Source organism: Lepidochelys olivacea (genome assembly GCF_965140295.1).
Source record: "Lepidochelys olivacea isolate rLepOli2 genome assembly, chromosome: 1".
In the NCBI taxonomy this organism is placed as follows: domain Eukaryota; kingdom Metazoa; phylum Chordata; order Testudines; family Cheloniidae; genus Lepidochelys; species Lepidochelys olivacea.
The window spans coordinates 101068279-101088750 of record NC_140411.1 but is presented as its reverse complement, the minus strand read 5'-3'; the positions used below and the strand labels follow the sequence as shown (position 1 = coordinate 101088750).

At 40.1% G+C, this 20472-nt stretch overlaps 1 protein-coding gene across 10 annotated transcripts in view; it reads left to right on the top strand.

Moving 5' to 3' along the window:
• DOCK9 (dedicator of cytokinesis 9) overlaps positions 1-20472 on the top strand; it is a 335677-nt gene that overhangs the window by 157250 nt on the left and 157955 nt on the right. For all 10 annotated transcript variants that reach the window (XM_084627447.1, XM_084627439.1, XM_084627444.1 and 7 more), the window contains exons 10-15: positions 12104-12178; positions 12267-12407; positions 12827-13030; positions 13209-13331; positions 18163-18245; positions 18739-18861. In XM_084627447.1, coding sequence (XP_084483573.1) covers positions 12104-12178; positions 12267-12407; positions 12827-13030; positions 13209-13331; positions 18163-18245; positions 18739-18861 — 749 coding nt within the window. The remainder of the gene's footprint in view (positions 1-12103; positions 12179-12266; positions 12408-12826; positions 13031-13208; positions 13332-18162; positions 18246-18738; positions 18862-20472) is intronic.

Below are 20472 nucleotides of genomic sequence, written 5' to 3'. Positions count from 1 at the left end.
CTGTCTGGGGCAGAGACCCTGTCTTTTAACTTGTTTAATGTGCTTTGTAAACTCCCAGGTATATTGATGGCATGATATGCAAATAAAGATACACATACATAAATACATATGTTTGTTCTAGAAGATTCCAGTCAGTTAAGATATTCATCTTTCCCAACAGATGGCATTACCATGTAGTAAAGTGAGCGATAAAGACATTTAATAGGTTTGCTAACAAATGGCACCATGATTCAATCAAAAAGGTAGGCCGCCACCTGTATCAGGGCATTCTTTCTGGAATATATGACAGGATTTGACCTTAATCCAATAATAGGTGGTTATTTGACCAGTTATTGACATTATTTGACCAGCCAATTGACTGGCCAAGCCTACAGAGGCACAGTTCAAAGTCTGTAATTGAGTTGAGTTAGAAACTCAATTGAAAATTTCTTCATTTGTAAATGTTGGCATCTCTAGTATAAGCTGATTTTGAAAAATTAAAAAATATTCATTAGCTATTGCTGTTTTTCATAACTCTTTCTATCTGTCATGGAGGCTGCCTCCCTTAGCGCTTATCGTCTTGTGAAGTTCCTAATTCCACAAGTCTCTTGTCTCTGAAGAGTTAAAAACTCTGCAGGGTAGTGAAATAAGCGTGTGGGGGGATCTTCTAAAGTATATTGTGGTGATAGAAGTTAATTTGCTAATAGCCTAACCAAGCAAGTACTTTTTTATGTAAAGTTTTATGCAGTTAAGTGTATAAATAGTGCATGCTGGTGTGCTTAAATAGCTGAACTATAAAGTTTTTTTTTAAAAAAAATGTTTGACATCAGTAAAGGTAAATGATGGCTTTCTAACTGGGGGGAGGGATAGCTCAGTGGTTTGAGCATTGGCCTGCTAAACCCCGGGTTGTGAGTTCAATCCTTGAGGGGGCCATTTAGGGATGGGGCAAAAAAATGGGGATTGGTCCTGCTTTGAGCAGGGGGTTGGACTAGATGATCTCCTGAGGTCCCTTCCAACCCTGATATTCTATGATTGATTCTAACTCCCAGTTCCACAGAGCTGATGGAAGCAGCCAGATAGCTCGGGGCTCTCAAAACTTAGCCGCTCTCAGGGTAGTAGGCACTGTTGAGTTCCTTCATTTTCTGCTTGTGGAAGCAAAATAGCTCCTGGCTTAAGATTTATATGCAGGCACATTTATCTCTTTAACATTTTAATACGTTCAAATAAGTTCTGAAGCATGTGTATGCTAAAGCCAGTTAACCTAGTGCTGTGCATGTAGTTTATATAAGGCTGGTAGTTGTTCTCGTGCTATCTGTTGGATAGTGTGGCGGCCACTGAATGCATCATGTTCCTCCATGATGGTCTGGACAGACCCAAATTTGGTGCGTTACAGGGTAGGATGCCTGTGAGGGACAGGTGACTGACTGGGGGTGGGAGGCATGTCTTTTCATCTTGCTTTCATTGGATCAGAGTTGAAGATGATTCATACAGGGAAGTTGGTAGGCATTTGAAGCAGATGACCATACCATGTTAGAGATGCCAACAATTTGCATCCTTAACCTGGACATTGCTCTGATGAGCCTCAACTTTGAGCTTTCCCTATTCACGTTCCATGTTTTAATATGTAAGGCAATAGTGTTAATTAATGAAGGAATTCATTATAAATCAATAGCATTTTTGTGTGGGTATTAGATAGTAAATTCATCAGTGTTAGCTTTATTAGTATTCACTTTAAAAAAAAATTCTTACGTTACTAAAACACTCAAGTGATATTGGACTACATTTCTGAATTCAGTCAGAATAAATTAGCAGGATAGTGCTCAAAACCAGTCTTGCTGCCTTCATTTGTCTGCCTCACTTTTGTAGAGTTAAGTTGAGAATCATTTTACAGAAAGTTACCTTATACATGCAAAGTCTGAGGTAAAACTATTGTAAAGCATGGCCAATAATAGGAGAAAATAAATTTATAATTGTTCTAGTAAATAAATCTAATATATCTATAATTAGTTCAGTTGCGTTTTTTTAAGATACTGAAAATGAAATTGTATTCTCATTTGCAATCAACTTTCAAATACAGAATTTTCCTTTACGTAGTTCTATAGAATCAAAGGAAATAAGTAGTTAGTCTATGAAAGACAATTTAGAAAATGAATATAAAACTTGACATTTTGATGGTACAATAAATATTTTTTCTTTCTTTAGAATATAAAATCTTAAAGAGGAATGTTTAGCTCTCTAGATGACTTTGGGATTTTGTTTTTATTCATGTTTGTTTTGCACCTGCTCACTAAACCTAATTTTAGTGCTGAAAATGCTACTTCCTATTTCCATGAACTTTTGATGGGAGTTGTTTTGATTTCTTAGTCTATATATTTGTTTTAGGTTTTTTTCTGGAATGTTGTCTTTACTGTTTTTTTGGGCAGTGATGGTTTGTTGTTCCATGCATCCAGTCTACTTTGTGTTGTTTCTCTCAAAATATTTTTTCCAGAAAATATCTCACTCATTCTGTCCTAGTTTAGTTCTTTCTTGCTACTTAAATGATACCCTGTAAAATTTGCTCTATTTTCTTTCTAGCATCTAGATTTTTCCTACTGAGAAATAAAACAGTACAAAATTCTTGTGAGTTTGTTAGGGCACTCGCTGTGTTTTGTCTGGATTACTTCTGTGCAGTCAGCTCCTCTGGGGGTCTTTGTCTTCTGTTCTCCATCTGTATCAAGTTATCTAGTGGTGTCCCTCTGCTGCCAATGTATCTGATATATTGATCTCGCTATCATCCCTCTAAAGGAAGACATCAAGGGGCATCATGTAAAACATTTGGGCTTTCTTTAGCTGCTTTTTGGATCCTAATAAGACTAGTATAGCACCAAGTCTCCTGCTTCCTGTCATTGTCTTTTTCTTTGTAATTGAAATATTGCTAAACAGGATGTGATGGACAGGAAGATTGAGTTTTGATACAAAAATAATGATAATGTACAATATTCTGAAATGCAAATATGCGTCTCTTGGAGTTGTGTGCCAAGCTGCATAAACTTTAAAATGTTAGGTTCACCATATTTTTGTAACAAAGGTTGTGTGCCTCAACACTTGCACATTAGAACACCTGGACTGTACCTATCTAGACGTTAGCATACCTCTTAGAGTTGATTCCTCCTGGTCAAGATGAATAGAATTTAAAAGCTTAAATCACTATTAAATACTAATTTAAGTACTCTTCCCATTTTACTGATGGGAAAACAGACACAGAGGCTAAATAATTTGCTGAAAGCCACACTGGAAGGTTTATGACAGAGCAGGAAATAGCACTCGGGTCTCCCAAGTCCCAAACTAGTGCCCTAACCATTGGACTTCCTCCCAAAATATATACTTTTGTGCTTATTCCTAATTTTTGGTGTTATATGTTATTTCTCCCAGTAGGCAAAATATGTGGAATGCCAATGATAACCACCATTCTAATTTCTGCTCAGTATGTTTCTCTTTCCCCTTTTCATTTTTTTCTCCATCTGATACTCTTTCCTTGTTCTCTGCATTTCTTTTTAAAATGTTTCTCTGATCCTTTATTTTTTCTTTTCTATAGAAAAAAACCCCAGCAATGTTATTTTATATGTGGAAGGGTTCTGCCTAACAATTTAAGTTTGTTTGTACAGCCTTTCCCTGAGTATTAAGAGCATGAAGTAGAGAAAGATAAATAGGATTGGTCGCTTTTCTTCTGATTATTTTTCTCAAGATTTTTACCACAAGAGCCTATTACAGTGGGAATAGAAAAGAGGTTCCGAAGCTACAGTCTACAGAATATTTGGTGCTGGTCTGCAGATAGGTGGCTGTTTTCATGGAACTGTCTGTTCACTGCATTCCAACTGAGAAAAACAGAACAAAGAGGGATAAAATGGGGAGCCAAAGTAGACACTGTCACCTTTTTTGTTTGTTTGTTTCCTTTCGTCTCCAGAAAGGAATTAAGAAGGTTTTGTCAAGGTTTGTAATGAACACTTTCTGGCCAAATTTCAATACTGTTAACTCCATCTTCATTGGCCTCAGGGTGGATAAAATTGATGATTTTTTAAATTAAATTTAAATTAAATGCAAATTTATTAAAAAAACTATTTAAAACTAAATTTGAAATTAAGAGTTTAAGGTCTATTAATCTTTTAAATATAAAAATATTAAACAGTATATGTTTGCCAATGTTTAAAGAAAGTCAAACTGTTAAACCAGCTTTTGACAGCAGTAGCCTCTTCTACAGATGCAGAGACTGTTTTCTTTATTTCAGGGTATTCAAGTAGTTCACTTCAATGACTAGTTCATTCAAAGTTAATAAACCAATTTGGAGTTGAAATAGTAGGTAAGCTTGCTTTCCTTTTACAATCTATCAATACAAACTAGGTGTGAAAGGTTGAGATCTACCAGATCTAGAATTCTGAAGGACATGGTGACCACAAACAACCAGTTTCTTTAATTAACTACAGATAATGCTTCCTCTGTTTAATAAATCAGTTAGTTTATCAAAACATGTTTTGCACTGAAAACTTTCCTATAAACTTTTTTCTCATGTAGCCAGCACAATTAAGGTAGCTTTTATTTAATTAAAAAAATAGAAATGCTGTGTTTGTGCATTTTTAATTGAATTAGCATTTCCATCCAAATAAAGCTTGGCAGAAATCACAAGTAAAAAATTAATAATAATAAATAAGAAATGCATCATTCATCATTTTCTAACATAATAAAATTAATAATATGAGTAAATGTAAACGTATATAGTTGCTCAAATAAATGGGTAAAGATATACTGTATCCCCCTGGTTCGTGGGAAATAAAAGCAACAAATGTAAGGCTATATTTTAGCTGTAAACCAGCTTGTTTTAATCATTACCAATCATTGATAGCCAAGAAAATAACTACAGTACAAATGCAAAGCATGATTAAAATTGATTATTTAAATCAAGGTTTCTGCTTGCTTATTTAAATCATGATTAAAGTCTGTGATTTAAATTGGTTTGATTTAAATCAATCCACCCTTCTTGGCCTATTTGGCTGCTTTTGACACAGTTGACCATACTTCTCCACTTGAAATTTTCATGCCTGGGTTTTGTTCTGGTTTCCCTCCTACCTCTTGGATCACTCCTTCAGAATCTGATTTTTTGGCTCATTGAAGGACATAAATCCACACTGTGTAGCTGTCAAGCATAGGAGTTTATTACGTACAGTGCTGATGGAGTGTCACCTTGCTTATTAGACATCAATCGATTACAATGGAATATATATGGATTTTCCATGGGTGGGGAAAGTGAGGGGGTAGGCAGTCCCACACCCCCGAATAGGTTTAGTTGCAAGGCATGATACCACAGTAGCCAATGGTCAAAAGGTTACATAATGTCTCCGCCCATGGTCTCAGTGTTAACAAATTAACATTTAGCATTTAATTAGTACTTTAATAAATATATTAGTATAGAATACATGTTTAATTCAATTTGGGGTCCATAGGAATGAAGTAGCTCCTTTGATTTTCCAACAGATACATATCTAGGGGTAAAAGCAAAGAAACAGTGAAAGTATATGGCAATAAAGATTGTCTTTCAAGTTGCTTATTTGTGTTTTAAGGCAGGCATTGGTTCCTGGGAAAGGGAGGTGGGAAGAGGCCATATCTTATACTGACATGTTCCAACCTTTCATAAACTCAAGGTTGGATATGTGGGAAGAACATCTCCCTATGGAAGAAACTAACACAACAGAAACAGGGCTTCTTTGTTCTATTTGCAACTTTGAATAAGATACAATTATTGCCCCCAACATCTGGCGTTTTGCTGACCAGACATATCTTAACAAAAACAAGGTTATCTTTGGTTATTCTGCTTTCTCTTAGCTAATCACTATTTGCTAGGCCTCTGACCTCATGACCAAACTCTGGACTTTGGGCCTGTACACAAATCCATATACCAGGTTATTACATCAGCAATGGATTTTAACCCTTCAGTCATCATTTCCTCTTCCTCTTTTGGTGTGGATTCCTTGGGTTCCATCCTCAGCTCCTTTTCCTCTTCTCCCTCTAAACCCTTTTTTTGTGTGGGTAATCTGATTTGCAAACATGGTTTTGACCACCATCTTTATGATGGACTCTCAAATCTACTTGTCTATTCTGGACCTGTCTCCCTTCATCAAATATAACATTGTGGACTGTCTTTGATATCTCTGTTGTATGCCAAACTATCTACTGAAACTTAATCTCAGAACTGAGTTCTTGATCTTTCCCTCAGAGCTCTTCCTTAGTTCTCCTTTGCCTATCAGTAGGGAAAGCATCAGAATCCTCCATTTCATGTAAGCCTATAACAGCGCTGTTATTTGTATTGTAGTGCCTCGGAGCCTCAGTCATGGACCAGGACCCCATTGTGCTAGGCTCTGTACAAACACATAATGAAAAAACAGTCCTTACCCCAAAGAACTTACAATCTAAGTATAAGGCAAGAGACAACAAATGGATACATACAAACAGGAGAATACAAGAAAACAGTGAGACAATATTTGTCAACATGATACGCTGTGGTCTCAGAACACCAGCATTTTAGCTGTTACCAAGTTTTTTTGTAGGCATCCTGACAAAGAAAAGTTCTTCTCATGTCCATTCCATGTTTGGTGTGTGTGCTCACCACATGCACTGGTGCCAGAAGTTTTTCCTGCATTGGTATCCATAGGGCCAGCCATAGCGCCCTCTAGAGTGGCACACATATGTGTCAGTATAAGAATCTCACCTGTCTGCATCTGATAGCATGAATGCTACATGGCTAAGCCTCGAGGAACCAGCTTTCTCCAGACAAGTCCAACAGGTTATTTTGGAAAGCAGAACACCTTGCACTAGAGCTACTTACCTGGCTAAGTGGAAGCACTTCACTTGCTGGATGTCTGAATCTCTCAACGCAGTCATCTTTGCAATCCATCCTGGAATACCTGCTTCTTCTGACAATCAGATTCCTCAAGGGACTGGAAAGACTCTTTCCACAGATCCGGGACCCAGCCCCCCAATGGGATCTCAATCTAGTCCTGTCTAGGCTCAGCAGCCCTCCTTTTGAGCCCTTGGCATCCTGCTCACTTCTACTCCTATTGTGGAAGGTCACCTTCCTTGTGGCAATCACCTTGGCAAGACAGGTCTCAGAGATCAGGGCTATACCCTCAGAATTCCCTTACATGGTTTTCTACAAGGACAAGGTCCAGCTGCGCCACTGGCCTTCAGACCAAAGGTGGTGTTGCACTTCCACGTCAACCAGGATATCTTCCTGACAGTGTTCTTTCCAGAACAGCAAAACTCAAACAAGGAGAAGTGCCTGCATACTCTCAATGTCAGACGGGCCTTAGCCTTCTACCTTGAGCGAACCAAGCCCCTGCGTCGATCGTCTAGGCTTTTAATGGTGGTGGCTGACAGGATGAAAGTGATCCCGGTGTCATCCCAGAGAATTTCTTCCTGGATCACTGCCAGCCTCCGTGGCTGCTACGAACAGGCGAAGGTTTCATCTCCGCCGATAGTAACAGCTAATGCCACAAGAGCGCAGGCATTCTCGGCGGCAAGAAGGAAGTTGGGGGAGGGGGTGGCGCATCAGCAGTGGTGCTCCTTATACCGGTGCATACATGCTCCATTCCAGAGGCCGCAATGGCCAGCCCTACGGATACACTGGGGGAAAAACTTCCAGCACCGGTATATGTGGCAAGCACACACACCTAGAATGGAATGAACATGAGCAACATGTTACGAGAGGTAGGCAACCATTTTTTTAAAGGAATGTTATGTTATGAAGGAGGATAATGGGTTACTTTTGGAGATGTTTATGGGGAGCTTTTTTCAGGTGTCGGGGGCAGCATAGAAGAATGCATGAAGGTGCTTGTTTGAAAATGCAACAAATGGGTGTTGGAGGCAGGAATTGATCTTTCAATATAGTGTAAGAAATGATACGTAGGTAGGGGTTAGGTCATGACGGGCCTTGAAAATGTTGGAAACAATAGAGAGGAGGGAGCCATGGCTTCATTTTTGACTCCTTGATCCCATATCCAGGTTGTATCTAAGTTGTACCTTTTGTTCTTGTGCAATGATTCAATGATTTGACTTTTCCTCTCTGCTTTCTCTGCCAAAAGTTTTGTCCAAGCCATGATCATATCAAGCCTTAACTACTGCAGTATCTTTCTTTGGCCTCAGCGGCTTCGGTTTTGACTCCTTAAGCCCATTCAAAATGTTTGTTCTACAGACATTTCTCTGACTAGATCACCCTCGTCTTTAGTTCTCTGCATTGGCTCCTGCTCTTCCAGTGCATTGGACACATCAGTTTTATTATAACTTTTAAAACCCTTCACAGTTTAGCTCTGTGCTTCCTATCCTCCCTGTCTTAATGAAAGGTTGGCACCTGCCTTTACTTTGCTAGTTATATGAGCCTTGATTGTCTGCTTCTCTCTTAAGTACCTTCTCACTTTCTCCTGTGGCACCTGTAATACAGAGAGAAAAAAGCTCATAGTTACAAGCCACAAAGATATCAACTTATCGTCCATGTCCTTCCTCAGATCTCACCTCTTCTGTAATGCGTACAGGAAATTCATCTGACAAGGGCTAGGCAGGTATTGAGTTATGATTACAGCTACTGATTGGCTAAGAATTGTGCACATTGAATTTTTGTTACCCTATCTCTCCCATTCCCCGTTGAGACACTCTTGATTCTCACCATCTGTTATCATAGAATATCAGGGTTGGAAGGGACCTCAGGAGGTCATCTGGTCCAACCCCCTGCTCAAAGTAGGACCAATCCCCAACTAAATCATCCCAGACAGGGCTTTGTCAAGCCTGAGCTTAAAAACCTCAAAGGAAAGAGATTCCACCACTTTCCTAGGTAACGCATTCCAGTGTTTCACCACCCTCCAAGTGAAAAAGTTTTTCCTAATATCCAACCTAAACCCTCCCCACTGCAGCTTGAGACCATTACTCCTTGTTCTGTCATCTGGTACCACTGAGAACAGTCTAGATCCATCCTCTTTGGAACCCCCTTTCAGGTAGTTGAAAGCAGCTATCAAATCATTCGCTCCAGCCCCCTAATCATTTGTGTTGCCCTCCGCTGGACACTTTCCAATTTTTCCACATCCTTCTTATAGTGTGGGGCCCAAAACAGGACACAGTACTCCAGATGAGGCCTCAGCAATGCCAAATAGAGGGGAACGATCACGTCCCTCGATCTGCTGGCAATGCCCCTACTTATACAGCCCAAAATGCCTTAGCCTTCTTGGCAACAAGGGCACACTGTTGACTCATATCCAGCTTCTCGTCCACTGTCACCCCAAGGCCCTTTTCAGCAGAATTGCTGCCTAGCTATTTGGTCCCTAGTCTGTAGCGGTGCATGGGATTCTTCCGTCCTAAGTGCAGGACTCTGCACTTGTCCTTGTTGAACCTCATCAGATTTCTTTTGGCCCAATCCTCTAATTTGTCTAGGTCCCTCTGTATCCTCTCCCTACCCTCCAGCATATCTACCACTCCTCCCAGTTTAGTGTCATCTGCAAACTTGCTGAGGGTGCAGTCCATGCCATCCTCCAGATCATTAATGAAGATATTGAACAAAAGCGGCCCCAGGACTGACCCTTGGGGCACTCCGCTTGATACTGGCTGCCAACAAACATGGAGCCATTGATCGCTACCCATTGAGCCTGACGATCTAGCCAGCTTTCTGTCCACCTTATAGTCCATTCATTCAGCCCCTACTTCTTTAACTTGCTGGCAAGAATACTGTGGGAGACCGTGTCAAAACCTTTGATAAAGTCAAGGAATAACACGTCCATTGCTTTCCCCTCATCCACAGAGCCAGTTATCTCGTCATAGAAGGCAATTAGATTAGTCAGGCATGACTTGCCCTTGGTGAATTCAGGCTGACTGTTTCTGAACACTTTCCTCTCCTCTAAGTGCTTCAGAATTGATTCTTTGAGGACCTGCTCCATGATTTTTTCCAGAGACTGGGGTGAGGCTGACTGGCCTGTAATTCCCCACATCCTCCTTCTTCCCTTTTTTAAAGATGGGCACTACATTAGCCTGTTTCCAGTCGTCCGGGACCTCCCCCGATAGCCATGAGTTTTCAAAGATAATGGCCAATGGCTCTGCAATCGCATCCGCCAACTCCTGTAGCACTCTCGGATACAGCGCATCTGGGCCCATGGACTTGTGCACATCCAGCTTTTCTGAATAGTCCAGAACCACTTCTTTCTCCACAGAGGGCTGGTCACCTCCTCCCCATACTGTTCTGCCCGGGGCGGTAGTCTGGGAGCTGACCTTGTTCGTGAAGACAGAGGCAAAAAAAGCATTGAGTACACTAGCTTTTTCCACATCCTCTGTCACTAGGTTATGATTAAGGCTAAGATTTTGTCATGGTTATTTTTTAGTAAAAGTCATGGACAGGTCACAAGCAATAACCGAAAATGCATGGGAGACCGTGACCTGCCCCTGACTTTTATTAAAACATAACTGTGAGAAAATGGGGAGAGAGGAGGGTCCAGGGTACCCTCTGCTGCGGGCTCCAGGGTCCCCCCCACCCACAGTGGCTGAGAGCGAGGAGTCCTCCCTGCAGCTGGCAGCAGCTTGGAGCTGTGGCGGCTGGGAGCTGTAAGGTCCCCGTGCCACCCACGGTGGCAGTTGGGAGCAGTGGGTTCCTCTCAACATCTGAGGCTGTGGGCTGTGTGTGGGGGGAGGGGGAGGGGGGAGTCTGCCTTCCACAGTGATGGCTGGGACTGCGAGGGGAGGGGAGAGGGGTCCGCCTCCCACAGTAGCAGCTGCGAGCTATGCGGTCTCCTTGGTGGTGGGGCGTCAGCTTGGGGCTGATGGGGAGAGGGTTCCCGCCACCTGAAGCAATTGGGAGTTGTAGGGGGACCCCACCAGCTGACAGCTCTTGCCCCGCCATCCTGGGGCTGAAGCGAAAATGTCAGAGGTCTCTGGAAGTCACAGATTCGTGACTTAGTGATGACATCTCTCTCTTTTTAAGATTATAAGCTCTTTGGGATAGGGAGTGTCATTTTTCCGTATTTGTATAGTGCTTAGTAATGGGGCCCCAGTCTCATGGAGGCTACCACAATATAAAATTATATGCAAAATTAATTTAAGCAACAGTTACAGTTGTCAGAGGGATATAATGGGATTGCAGGTGGGAGTGGAGGTAGTCTGTGTAGTCATGAATAGGAGGTTGAGATGTGGTGCCCAAAACAATCTCTCTTAAAATGTAGTCTGTACTAAAAAAAAAAAAAAAAAAATTTCAACCTCGGTTAAGATTACATGTCCCTTTTCAGATGGCTACAATTGTGAAGTACTAGCTGTACTGCAAAGGTAATTTGGCTGCTATTTGCAGCCACTTGCCCACTACCTGAGGTGCCTGTTCGCCAACTGACTTTAAAAAATGGTAGAATATCTATTTAAATGAACTGTCTTACAAGGAAGGTAAACTAAATGTATCACAGTTCGTCCCACGCTATTTTATTCTGACTTGTTCTAGTTTTGGGACTGATGAGTAGGAACCTGTAAATCCCATACAAGTGTTGAGACACTGAAAGGAGTGATGTCAGTACTCAGCTATACACAGTCATCTATAGGTGTTCTTGTTTTTCCTGCCACCCACAGGAAAACCACTTCTTTGGCAGTTGGAGGTTTACGAATTTGCTGTGATTGTGATTCCTAACATAGCTAACCTGTGGCTTCCTGAGTGATCTAGTGGCCTCAGTATAGTTCTGAACTTTAACCTACATACAAAGATAATTTTTTGTTTGTGTAAAGCACCTTTGCTAAAGTGATTTAAGAATGAAAAGTACTATATGAGAGCTACATAGCACCAATAATATTTGTCAAAACTTATACAAGGCATCAAATTTACGAAGCTTCTTCCTTTGTGACATATGTACTGTGCTGTATTAGGAGGGCTGGAGGATCATAAGTGACCACAAGTTCACACTTTAACATATCTGCTTTAAACATTCTACAGTAAACTTTAAAGCTCAGTTTAATGGGGAAAACACCACATGGATTAAAACTAAATGGGTTACAACAAAAATTGTAGAATATTAACAAAGTTTAATTACTTTCATTTGATCATAATGTTTAAATAATAAATATAAAACTGTGACTTTCTTATTTTTCGCAGAGTACCAGAGATGCAGAAATGAAATTCAAAAGTGAAAGCAGAGTTAAACTTTTTGTCTTGGATCCAGATGCACAGGTTTGACATTTTAAAATAAAATAATAAATGTGTTTATGTTGTACCTTGTAAAACGAGAAACAGTTTTCATTTTTGTTTCCTTTTAAAGAAACTTGACTTTTCGGGTATTGAACCAGAAGTGAAGCCATTTGAAGAGAAATTTGGGAAAAAGATTCTAGTGAAGTGTAATGACTTATCTTTCAATCTGCAAAGCTGTGTTGCTGAAAATGAAGAAGGACCAACAACAAATGTAAATTCTTTATGTAAATACTTTGCCTTTATGTATCAGATATATAGTAGTTAACCTCTTAATATTGGCATTAGTTGGCAATGCACTTCAGACCAATAAATCTGATACCGTTAGGAAGAAGTAACTTTTTTTTTTTGCTGCTGCTGCTCATTAATCCATTAAAATGAAGGAAAGCATGAATTCTTTGTAAAACTTTTGTAGCTGCTTCTTTCATGCTGTTAATGAAAGTGTTTTATTTCTTCACTGTATTTTACATAATGGATATAATAGTCAAAGAATGCTAGCTCTTCTTTGTAACTAATGTACAGCAGTACAGTAGACCTATTTCCTTTGCATTTGCATGTCAATACACACCTGTATTTGCAGATAATCTTTTGGGGATGCTGGTGATAACCTTTTTCACACTTTTTAATGTCTAGGTAGAACCTTTTTTTGTCACATTGTCATTGTTTGATATTAAAAACAATCGGAAGATTTCAGCAGATTTCCATGTCGATTTGAACCATGTCTCGGTGAGGCACATGATATCTAATGCGACACAGCAACTGATGAATGCCAGTGGTGATTACTTACACAGGGCTCAAGATATTATCCATGAGTCTATCTTGCAATATCCTAAACAGGTAAGGAGAAACAATATAAAGTTCTGATTCAGAACAAGAGGAATGGGTTATCTGACAGATTTCAAATAGCTTTTCCACTGGATGTAGATTTAAAAAAAAGGAAACTGTAAATATATAATACGTGTGTGTGTGTGTGTGTATGTATGTGTGTATATATATTTATTTATTTATTTTTTAGGTAATATTCTCCGTTACGTGTCCACATCCTGATATATTTCTTGTGGCAAGAATAGAAAAAGTACTACAGGGAAGTGTTACACATTGTGCTGAGCCATATATGAAAAGTTCAGATTCTTCTAAGGTACTGTATCTCTTAAAAATGATGTTGATAAAATGCTTAGACAAAATTACTCTGTGGTGTTATAACTAAAAAACTCAGTTATTTTCCACTTTTTGGATGCCCAAACCTTTTAGATGAATTTTGTATGGCACAGTTTCTTATTTAGCTGTCTGATGGCTTTAATTAAAGTGTCATAGATAAAATTTTTCATATTGCTTTTAAAATGTGGAGATTAGCTTGTATACTGTAAAAATTTGGTTGTATACAGTGCTTTTTGTAGTCTTTTTTCCATGGTCTTTAAAGTGATTTTACACAATAATAGTCCTACAACTTCAAAAATAAAAGTTTGATTTTTTTGAGCATTTGGAATATATAGGATAGGACAGACTTTCGGAAGTATAGGCAAAACTCCAGGGTTTCACAAGCCTAAATGTGTTTTTACATACACATGAACAAATCTGTTCCCTTATGTTTAACTTTTTGTGTACCTAGTCAAATTCTTTGCTGCAGTGTGACTTATTTACATTTTTTGGTTATTCCATTTTAGAATCACTATACTGGCTTAAATCCTCTATATATTTAAATGTTAAACATGTTTTGTCCAATTAGATTCCATCTTGCAGACAATAGTATGCATTCACACGTTTGTCTTCTGAAATGCGCCATTTAAGAAGCTATTTTTGCTATTTGTCTTTTCAGTTGCTATTGCTTGTCAGAAATTCAATAATAAAAGAAGAGTTTCAACTGAAATACTGAAAAAATAAATGTCTGGTACTTTGTCACAGGCCCGAAGGCTGTAAGACACAAACATAATCTGTTACAGCTCCAGTCAGCTACTGTTGAATTATTTTTCCTATTTTCCACAGTGCAAAATATAAGATGGAAGCTGCAGAGTATAGTATTCAACAGACAAATAATGAACCCTGTTACCAGTTAATATAAAGGTTCTTGCATTCACCTTAATGAGCGTTATATGTTTCAGTCCATCTTAGCATATATCAAACTAAATTATCTGTGTTTTGTAAGCAGCATTTAATCTTTGTCATTAGTAACAGGCAGCTTTATAATCTAAGAAGCCGTTGATTCACAGATTCCAAGTCCAGAAAAGGGACCATTGCAGTTATCTAGTCTGACCTTCAGTATAACACAGACCATACATCTTCCCCAAAATAAAAAAAAAAAATCAATCTTCAAAATAATTTCTAAAGCATATTCTGACTAATAGTTAAAGAAGGACTTAAAAAAAATCAGACTTATTTTTGGTGGCCTTTATTTACAAGGCCCTCTGCCATAAAGTAGACTTAATTTGGCCTGCAGTATTCTTTCTCTTGATTTGGTACCCAGCACTAGAGCAAGAACCATGTTGTCCTTTATTATAGATGGAATTGGTAGCAACACTTGATAGGGTTGCCTATTATGTGTTTTTATATTATAACCCCGTTTTCAATTGCTTATGTAACACTATCCAAGTTTAACTGTTTGGGCTGAAATTTTTCTATTCTTGCTCTCTGCCTCAGGTTAAATTTTTTTAGCAGAGTGAAACAAAATCAATTATTCCATCTCCCACGGACCTTCCTACACATCAGCTTCATTGACCATGCTTCCACGCCCCACAGAGTTAATGCTCCTGACAGGGAAAACAGAACCTGGACACTCTTTGGTCTAGGAGAAGGTGTGTTGGGCTGGAGCAAAATCATTAGTTCTTGTCTCAGTTCTTCCCAACTAATGTTAAGGGTTATAAAGTGCATAGAATTATTATTGATGAAGGCCTCATGGTTGCCAGTCTCCTAAGATACAATTGTAATTGCCCGTACTTTACGGATGGGGTAACTGAGAAGTTGCATAAGGTCACAGTGGCAGAGCTGGGAAAAGAGCTGTCTCTAATATGAGGTATGCAAGGCTCATCCAAGGTACACTGCCTGTCACAATGAATGTTGCCAATCTATTTGCTTGACTGATCTGTGTTTAACCACTAGAACTCAGAATGCCTCAGTCAACATTCCTTTGCTGTCTAGCAAATAGCTTTATAATCCACTGGCAGAGTGTATGTTGTAACCCTCTCTAGTTACTGATTCACAGAAGATAGCAGCCTACTACTTCTACCAGCCACTACTTTAGTTCAAGTGGTAGTGCTACACATCTAAAGATACTGGGTTCCAGCCTTGCTGATGATCCATGTGAGGGCCATGTGGTAGGATTTGTTGTCTTCATTAAACAAACAAACAAACAATCTAGGAAATTGCACTCTCAGAACTCAGTTAAAAGAAAGCTATGGTTCCAAGTCAAACACTCAGGAATTAGGAAATTCCATAATTAAAGTTAACTGTGCAACTTTAATTTTACCTTGCTCCTTGTGTGTGTTCATAATAATATAAGCTTGAATTATGTGGTCTCATGCTATTTATTTTACAGGATCCCTGCCTCAGTCATTTGCCCACTCCATCTCTAAAAACAATCTAATCATCCCAGACATCTTCATATATTTCTTCCTCCAACTCCTGGCTGTCACAGAGACCTGGTTCTTGTTGTCTGATGCTGCCTCTCTAGCAAGCCTCCCTTATGAAGGCCTCTCCTTCTCTCTCACTCCCTGCCTTGGATCCAGACTGCTGTGGGAATGTTGGGCTTTTCCTCTCCTGTTCCTGCTGCTTCCCACCCTCCATCTCCCCTTTCTGCTGTTTCTCCTCTTTTGAAAAGCCCTACATCTGACTCTTGTGTCCTCTTTGATGTCATCTACCATCCATTCAACTCCTTCCCATCAGCCTTCCTTTCTGATTTCAGCTCCTGGCTCACTTTCTCTCCACTCATCAGAATTACCCACATCCCTCTTCAGTAACTTTTCAGCTTCCATGAAGATGACCCATCTGACTCCTTAGCTGCACGTTTGTTTGTAGTGACTTTGCTAGTGCTTTATATGTAGCCTTTTGTGTAGAAAAACAAACAAACAAAAAAACACCTAAGCAAATATCTAAGTTGATAAACCCTGTGGAAGACTTTTGCGTACCCCCAGTTGAGAACCATTGTGCCCCAGGACCTTAGTAGGTTCTAAGATAGCCTTGTTTATTGGCAGAGCTATTCTAGATGGAGCCTGAGATGTTAGAATGCCCACCAGTTTGAGATTTTTCCTGAAGCTCCCCCTGTTGCTGGAACCCTTCCCTTCTGCAGGTAAGGACTTTGGCAGAAGCGGAAGGCTCTGGCACCTCCCCCTGCCACTCCAGCAGTGGGGAAAGTCAGAGGAGATTCAGAGGAGAAAGGCTCTGGCAGCTCTCCACTGCTGGCACCCTTCCCTACTGTGGGGAAAAGGCACAGGTGGTGGGAGGCAGCAGGGAAAGGCTCCAGCAGCTTTTCCACTGCTGGAGCCTTCCTCTGTTGTGGGGAAAGGCTTGGCAGCTTCCTGCCTCTGGAGTCCTTCCCTCCTTCCAAACCCTCGTTAAAATTCTCCTTTGCCTTGAGGCTTTCAAAAAACTTGTCTGCTGGTGTGGTGAGAACACTGTCTGTCATGCTGCCCAATATTTTCTTATTGTTTCCTTGTACTTCCCCATTGATCTGTCTCTTTCCATGTGTTGCATCTTGTCTTATACGCTCTCTGGGGCAGGGTCTGTCTTTGTTTTTATAATGTTTAGCACAGTGTGGTTCTGGTCCATGCCTGAGATTCCTAGGGACTACTATAATATAAATTATAATATTTTTCAACACATAGAATGGAAAATAAATATAGGAGCGAGGGTTTCTAAAAGAAACTGGACTGGGATGCAGTAGAGTTAGGTTCTGTTCCTGGTTCTGACACAGCCTTCGTATGTAATCATGGGTGAGACTTCTATTTGGGGGGGAAAGGCCAAATTAAATTGCACAGGCAGTGTTAATTCTGCTGTCATCATCTAACTTTTGAGAGCTTGACTTTGCAAATCTAACATTCTGTCAACTTTTTATGTGTAGGGACATACACCACATGAAACCAATGCATATCCATCTAGTCAATATGTCCACATTTAGTATGTTAGGCTCAAGGCGTTATAGAATTTGGTGGGATCTTAAGACCCATTTCTGCTTTGCATAAAATGCTATTTCATTCTGTTTCACTTGTCATTTTCTTGCAGTCTAGTGATGATTATAAACATTTGGACACTTACAAATTAACAAACAATAACAAAAAAACTCCTTTCTCTGTATGGCAGATGCTGCAGAGATGTCAACAATATAGCTCTAAAAGAAAAAAGGTATTGAAATCACAAAATAAGTTGCCTTGCTACAGAATCAGACAAAACATACTGCTGAGTATTTTGACAGTGAGAGAGCAGAAGAAATATTTGTTCTCTGTAAGTAAGAGGTGGAAGGGGAGAGGCATAGCCCGAAGACCTCTTCTCCAGTCTGAAGTGAACTACAGGCCCACTTATACTCTGCCTTCTTCATCTAGACCTTTGACTTCATCTCTGTAGCGTATCCATTAGAAGGTACTATTAAAGGTACTACAGAGATGCAGTCAGTACAAGGGATGGAGAGTGAAGGCAAAGATCACGTGGGCCTGAAGTGGTACTGTTTTTTTACAGAATGAAACGTGCCTTCAAAGAGGCAGTAGATTAGGTGATCCTTTTCACCTGTGGAATCACAGAGAATGGCAAGTCCTGCTAATACAGTACCTTGAGGATCTATTAAAGAATTTGTTTTAATTTTTTTTTGTTACCACTTGTCATGAATTTACTAATACTGATAAAAGTTAAAATCTTTTAAGAATTGTTTTCTACTTGGTCTGAGCATAGACTGTATTTATTTATTTATTATTTACCTTCAACTCCTCATCTTATGGAGTACATTGCATTTTAGGAACTTTAAACTTCATATATGTTATCATTTGCAGGTTGCACAGAAAGTGTTGAAGAATGCTAAGCAGGCATGTCAGAGACTGGGACAATATAGAATGCCATTTGCCTGGGCAGCTAGGTAAGGGATGCAATTCTCGTCATTCCATTACATTTTTCTAGCTGATTGTTTAACATGGTTTCCTACAAAATAGCAGTGTAAGTCTCATTTGTCAAAATTCAACTTCCTATTTGTGGGATCCGTTTTTTCTTGCTTATTTTAGAATGGCCCTTTCTAAGCTCTAGTCATTTTATCCCAGTCATAGATTTTTGGCAAACAAGACTTAGGTTTCTGTTTTATGGTGGGATGGGTATTGTAGATGATTGTAACTCCTAACCATACAAATAATTTAATTTTACCAACTTTTTTCACTCCAAGATTTTTTTTCTTGCTTTTCTAAAGAGTAAATTGTCCTTGTTCTGCTTATTAAAATATTAGCTGTGAATATGGTAAAACTCACCTGGGTACAATTTTAAGAATATTAAATCCTTCACGTAGAATGTGACACAGTGTAAATAGTTGCTTTACTTTATCCTCTTGCTACCAAAATTTAAAGAGAGATTTTGACTTTCAGAACATTGTTTAAAGATGCATCGGGAACCCTGGACAAAAATGCAAGATTTTCTGCTCTCTACAGACAAGACAGTAATAAACTTTCAAATGAAGACATGCTTAAGTTGCTAGCAGATTTCAGGAAGTGAGTATATAACTTCTTAATATTACAAAAGTTTAATATATTTCATTATTAACATAAACTAAAGAACTATTCCTTTCTTATGATACATTTAAATTAGAGTTGTCAAGCGATTAAAAAAATTAATCGCAATTAATCATGCGGTTAAATAATAGAATACCATTTATTTAAATATTTTTGGATGTTTTCTACATTTTCAAATATGTTGATTTCCGTTACAACACAGAATACAAAGTGTACAGTGCTCAGCTTATATTTATTTTTTGATTACAAGTATTTGCACTGTAAAAAAACAAAAAGTGTTTTTCAATTCACCTAATACAAGTACTGTAGTGCAGTCTCTTTACCATGAAAATTGAATTTACAAATGTAGAATTATGTAGAAGTCCACTCAGTCCTACTTCTTGTTCAGCCAATCACTCAGACAAACAACTTCGTTTACACTTCCAGGAGATAATGCTGCCTGCTTCTTGTTTACAGTGTAACCTGAAAGTGAGAACAGGCGTTCTCGTGGCAATGTTGTAGTTGGCGTCGCAAGATATTTACTTGCCAGATGTGCTAAAGATTCATATGTCCCTTCATGCTTCAGCCATCATTTGAGGGGATATGCATCCAAGCTGCTGATGGGTTCAGCCCCTCACCTATAAAGGGTGAATCACCACTGGCCAGTGAGACTGGCGCGGCTGTGGCTTGGAAGCAGGGGTAGTGGTCCTCTCAGTGACAGTACTGGAACCTGTGGGGTGTACCTGTTATACTCCCACCATTCCTCCCAGGCCACATCCGACAAACTGCCCTGAGCATCAGAGTTGGAGCACAGTGCCGAATACAATGCAGGAGCAGCGCAGAGGGCCCCAACACCCAAGGAGCTGTCCCCAGACAAGCAAGGGGAAGCCGACCTTCCCCCTGTGGTGCAGTAGTCTTCATCGTCCCCAGTGGTGGGCACCTCGCAAACAAGCAGCTGCCTCAATGACTTCCAGGAGCACCAGGCCCTGCTAAAAAGGGTGGCTGTTGACATGGACTTGGAGGTCAAGGAGCAAGCGGAGGAGTCCGATGACCTCTTTAACGTTGTACCCTCCTCCACCCCAGCCCAGGTCGCATTGCCCGTCCACCCAGGGATCCTAAAAATTGATGAGTCTTTGTGGCAGACCCCTCTTCCATTCTGCCTGCCTCAAGAAGGCAGAAAAGAAGTACTATGTTCCAGCAAAGGGATTTGAATACCTGCATACCCATCTGCCAGTGGGGTCCCTGGTTATGTCCGTCATCTACGAAAGGGACAGGAAGAGACAGGTGAGTGGCACACCAAAAAATAAATACGTCAAGAGGCTGCACTTATTTGGCAGGAAAATTTATTCGACAGGCAGCCTGCAGAAAATTCAGGTTTCTAACCATCAGGCCTTGCTAGGCAGGTACAACTTCAACCTGTGGGACTCCATCAGCAAGTTCAAGGAGGGCCTCCCACTGGACCGAGCCCAGGAGTTTGACACTTTATTGGAAGAGGGCAAAGCAGTGGCGAGAGGTGCCCTCCAGATGGCCTGGGACACTGTGGACTCTGTGGCCAGGGTAGTCGCCTCTGTGGTGGTGGTCATGAGGTGCAGCTCCTGATTACAGTCCTGT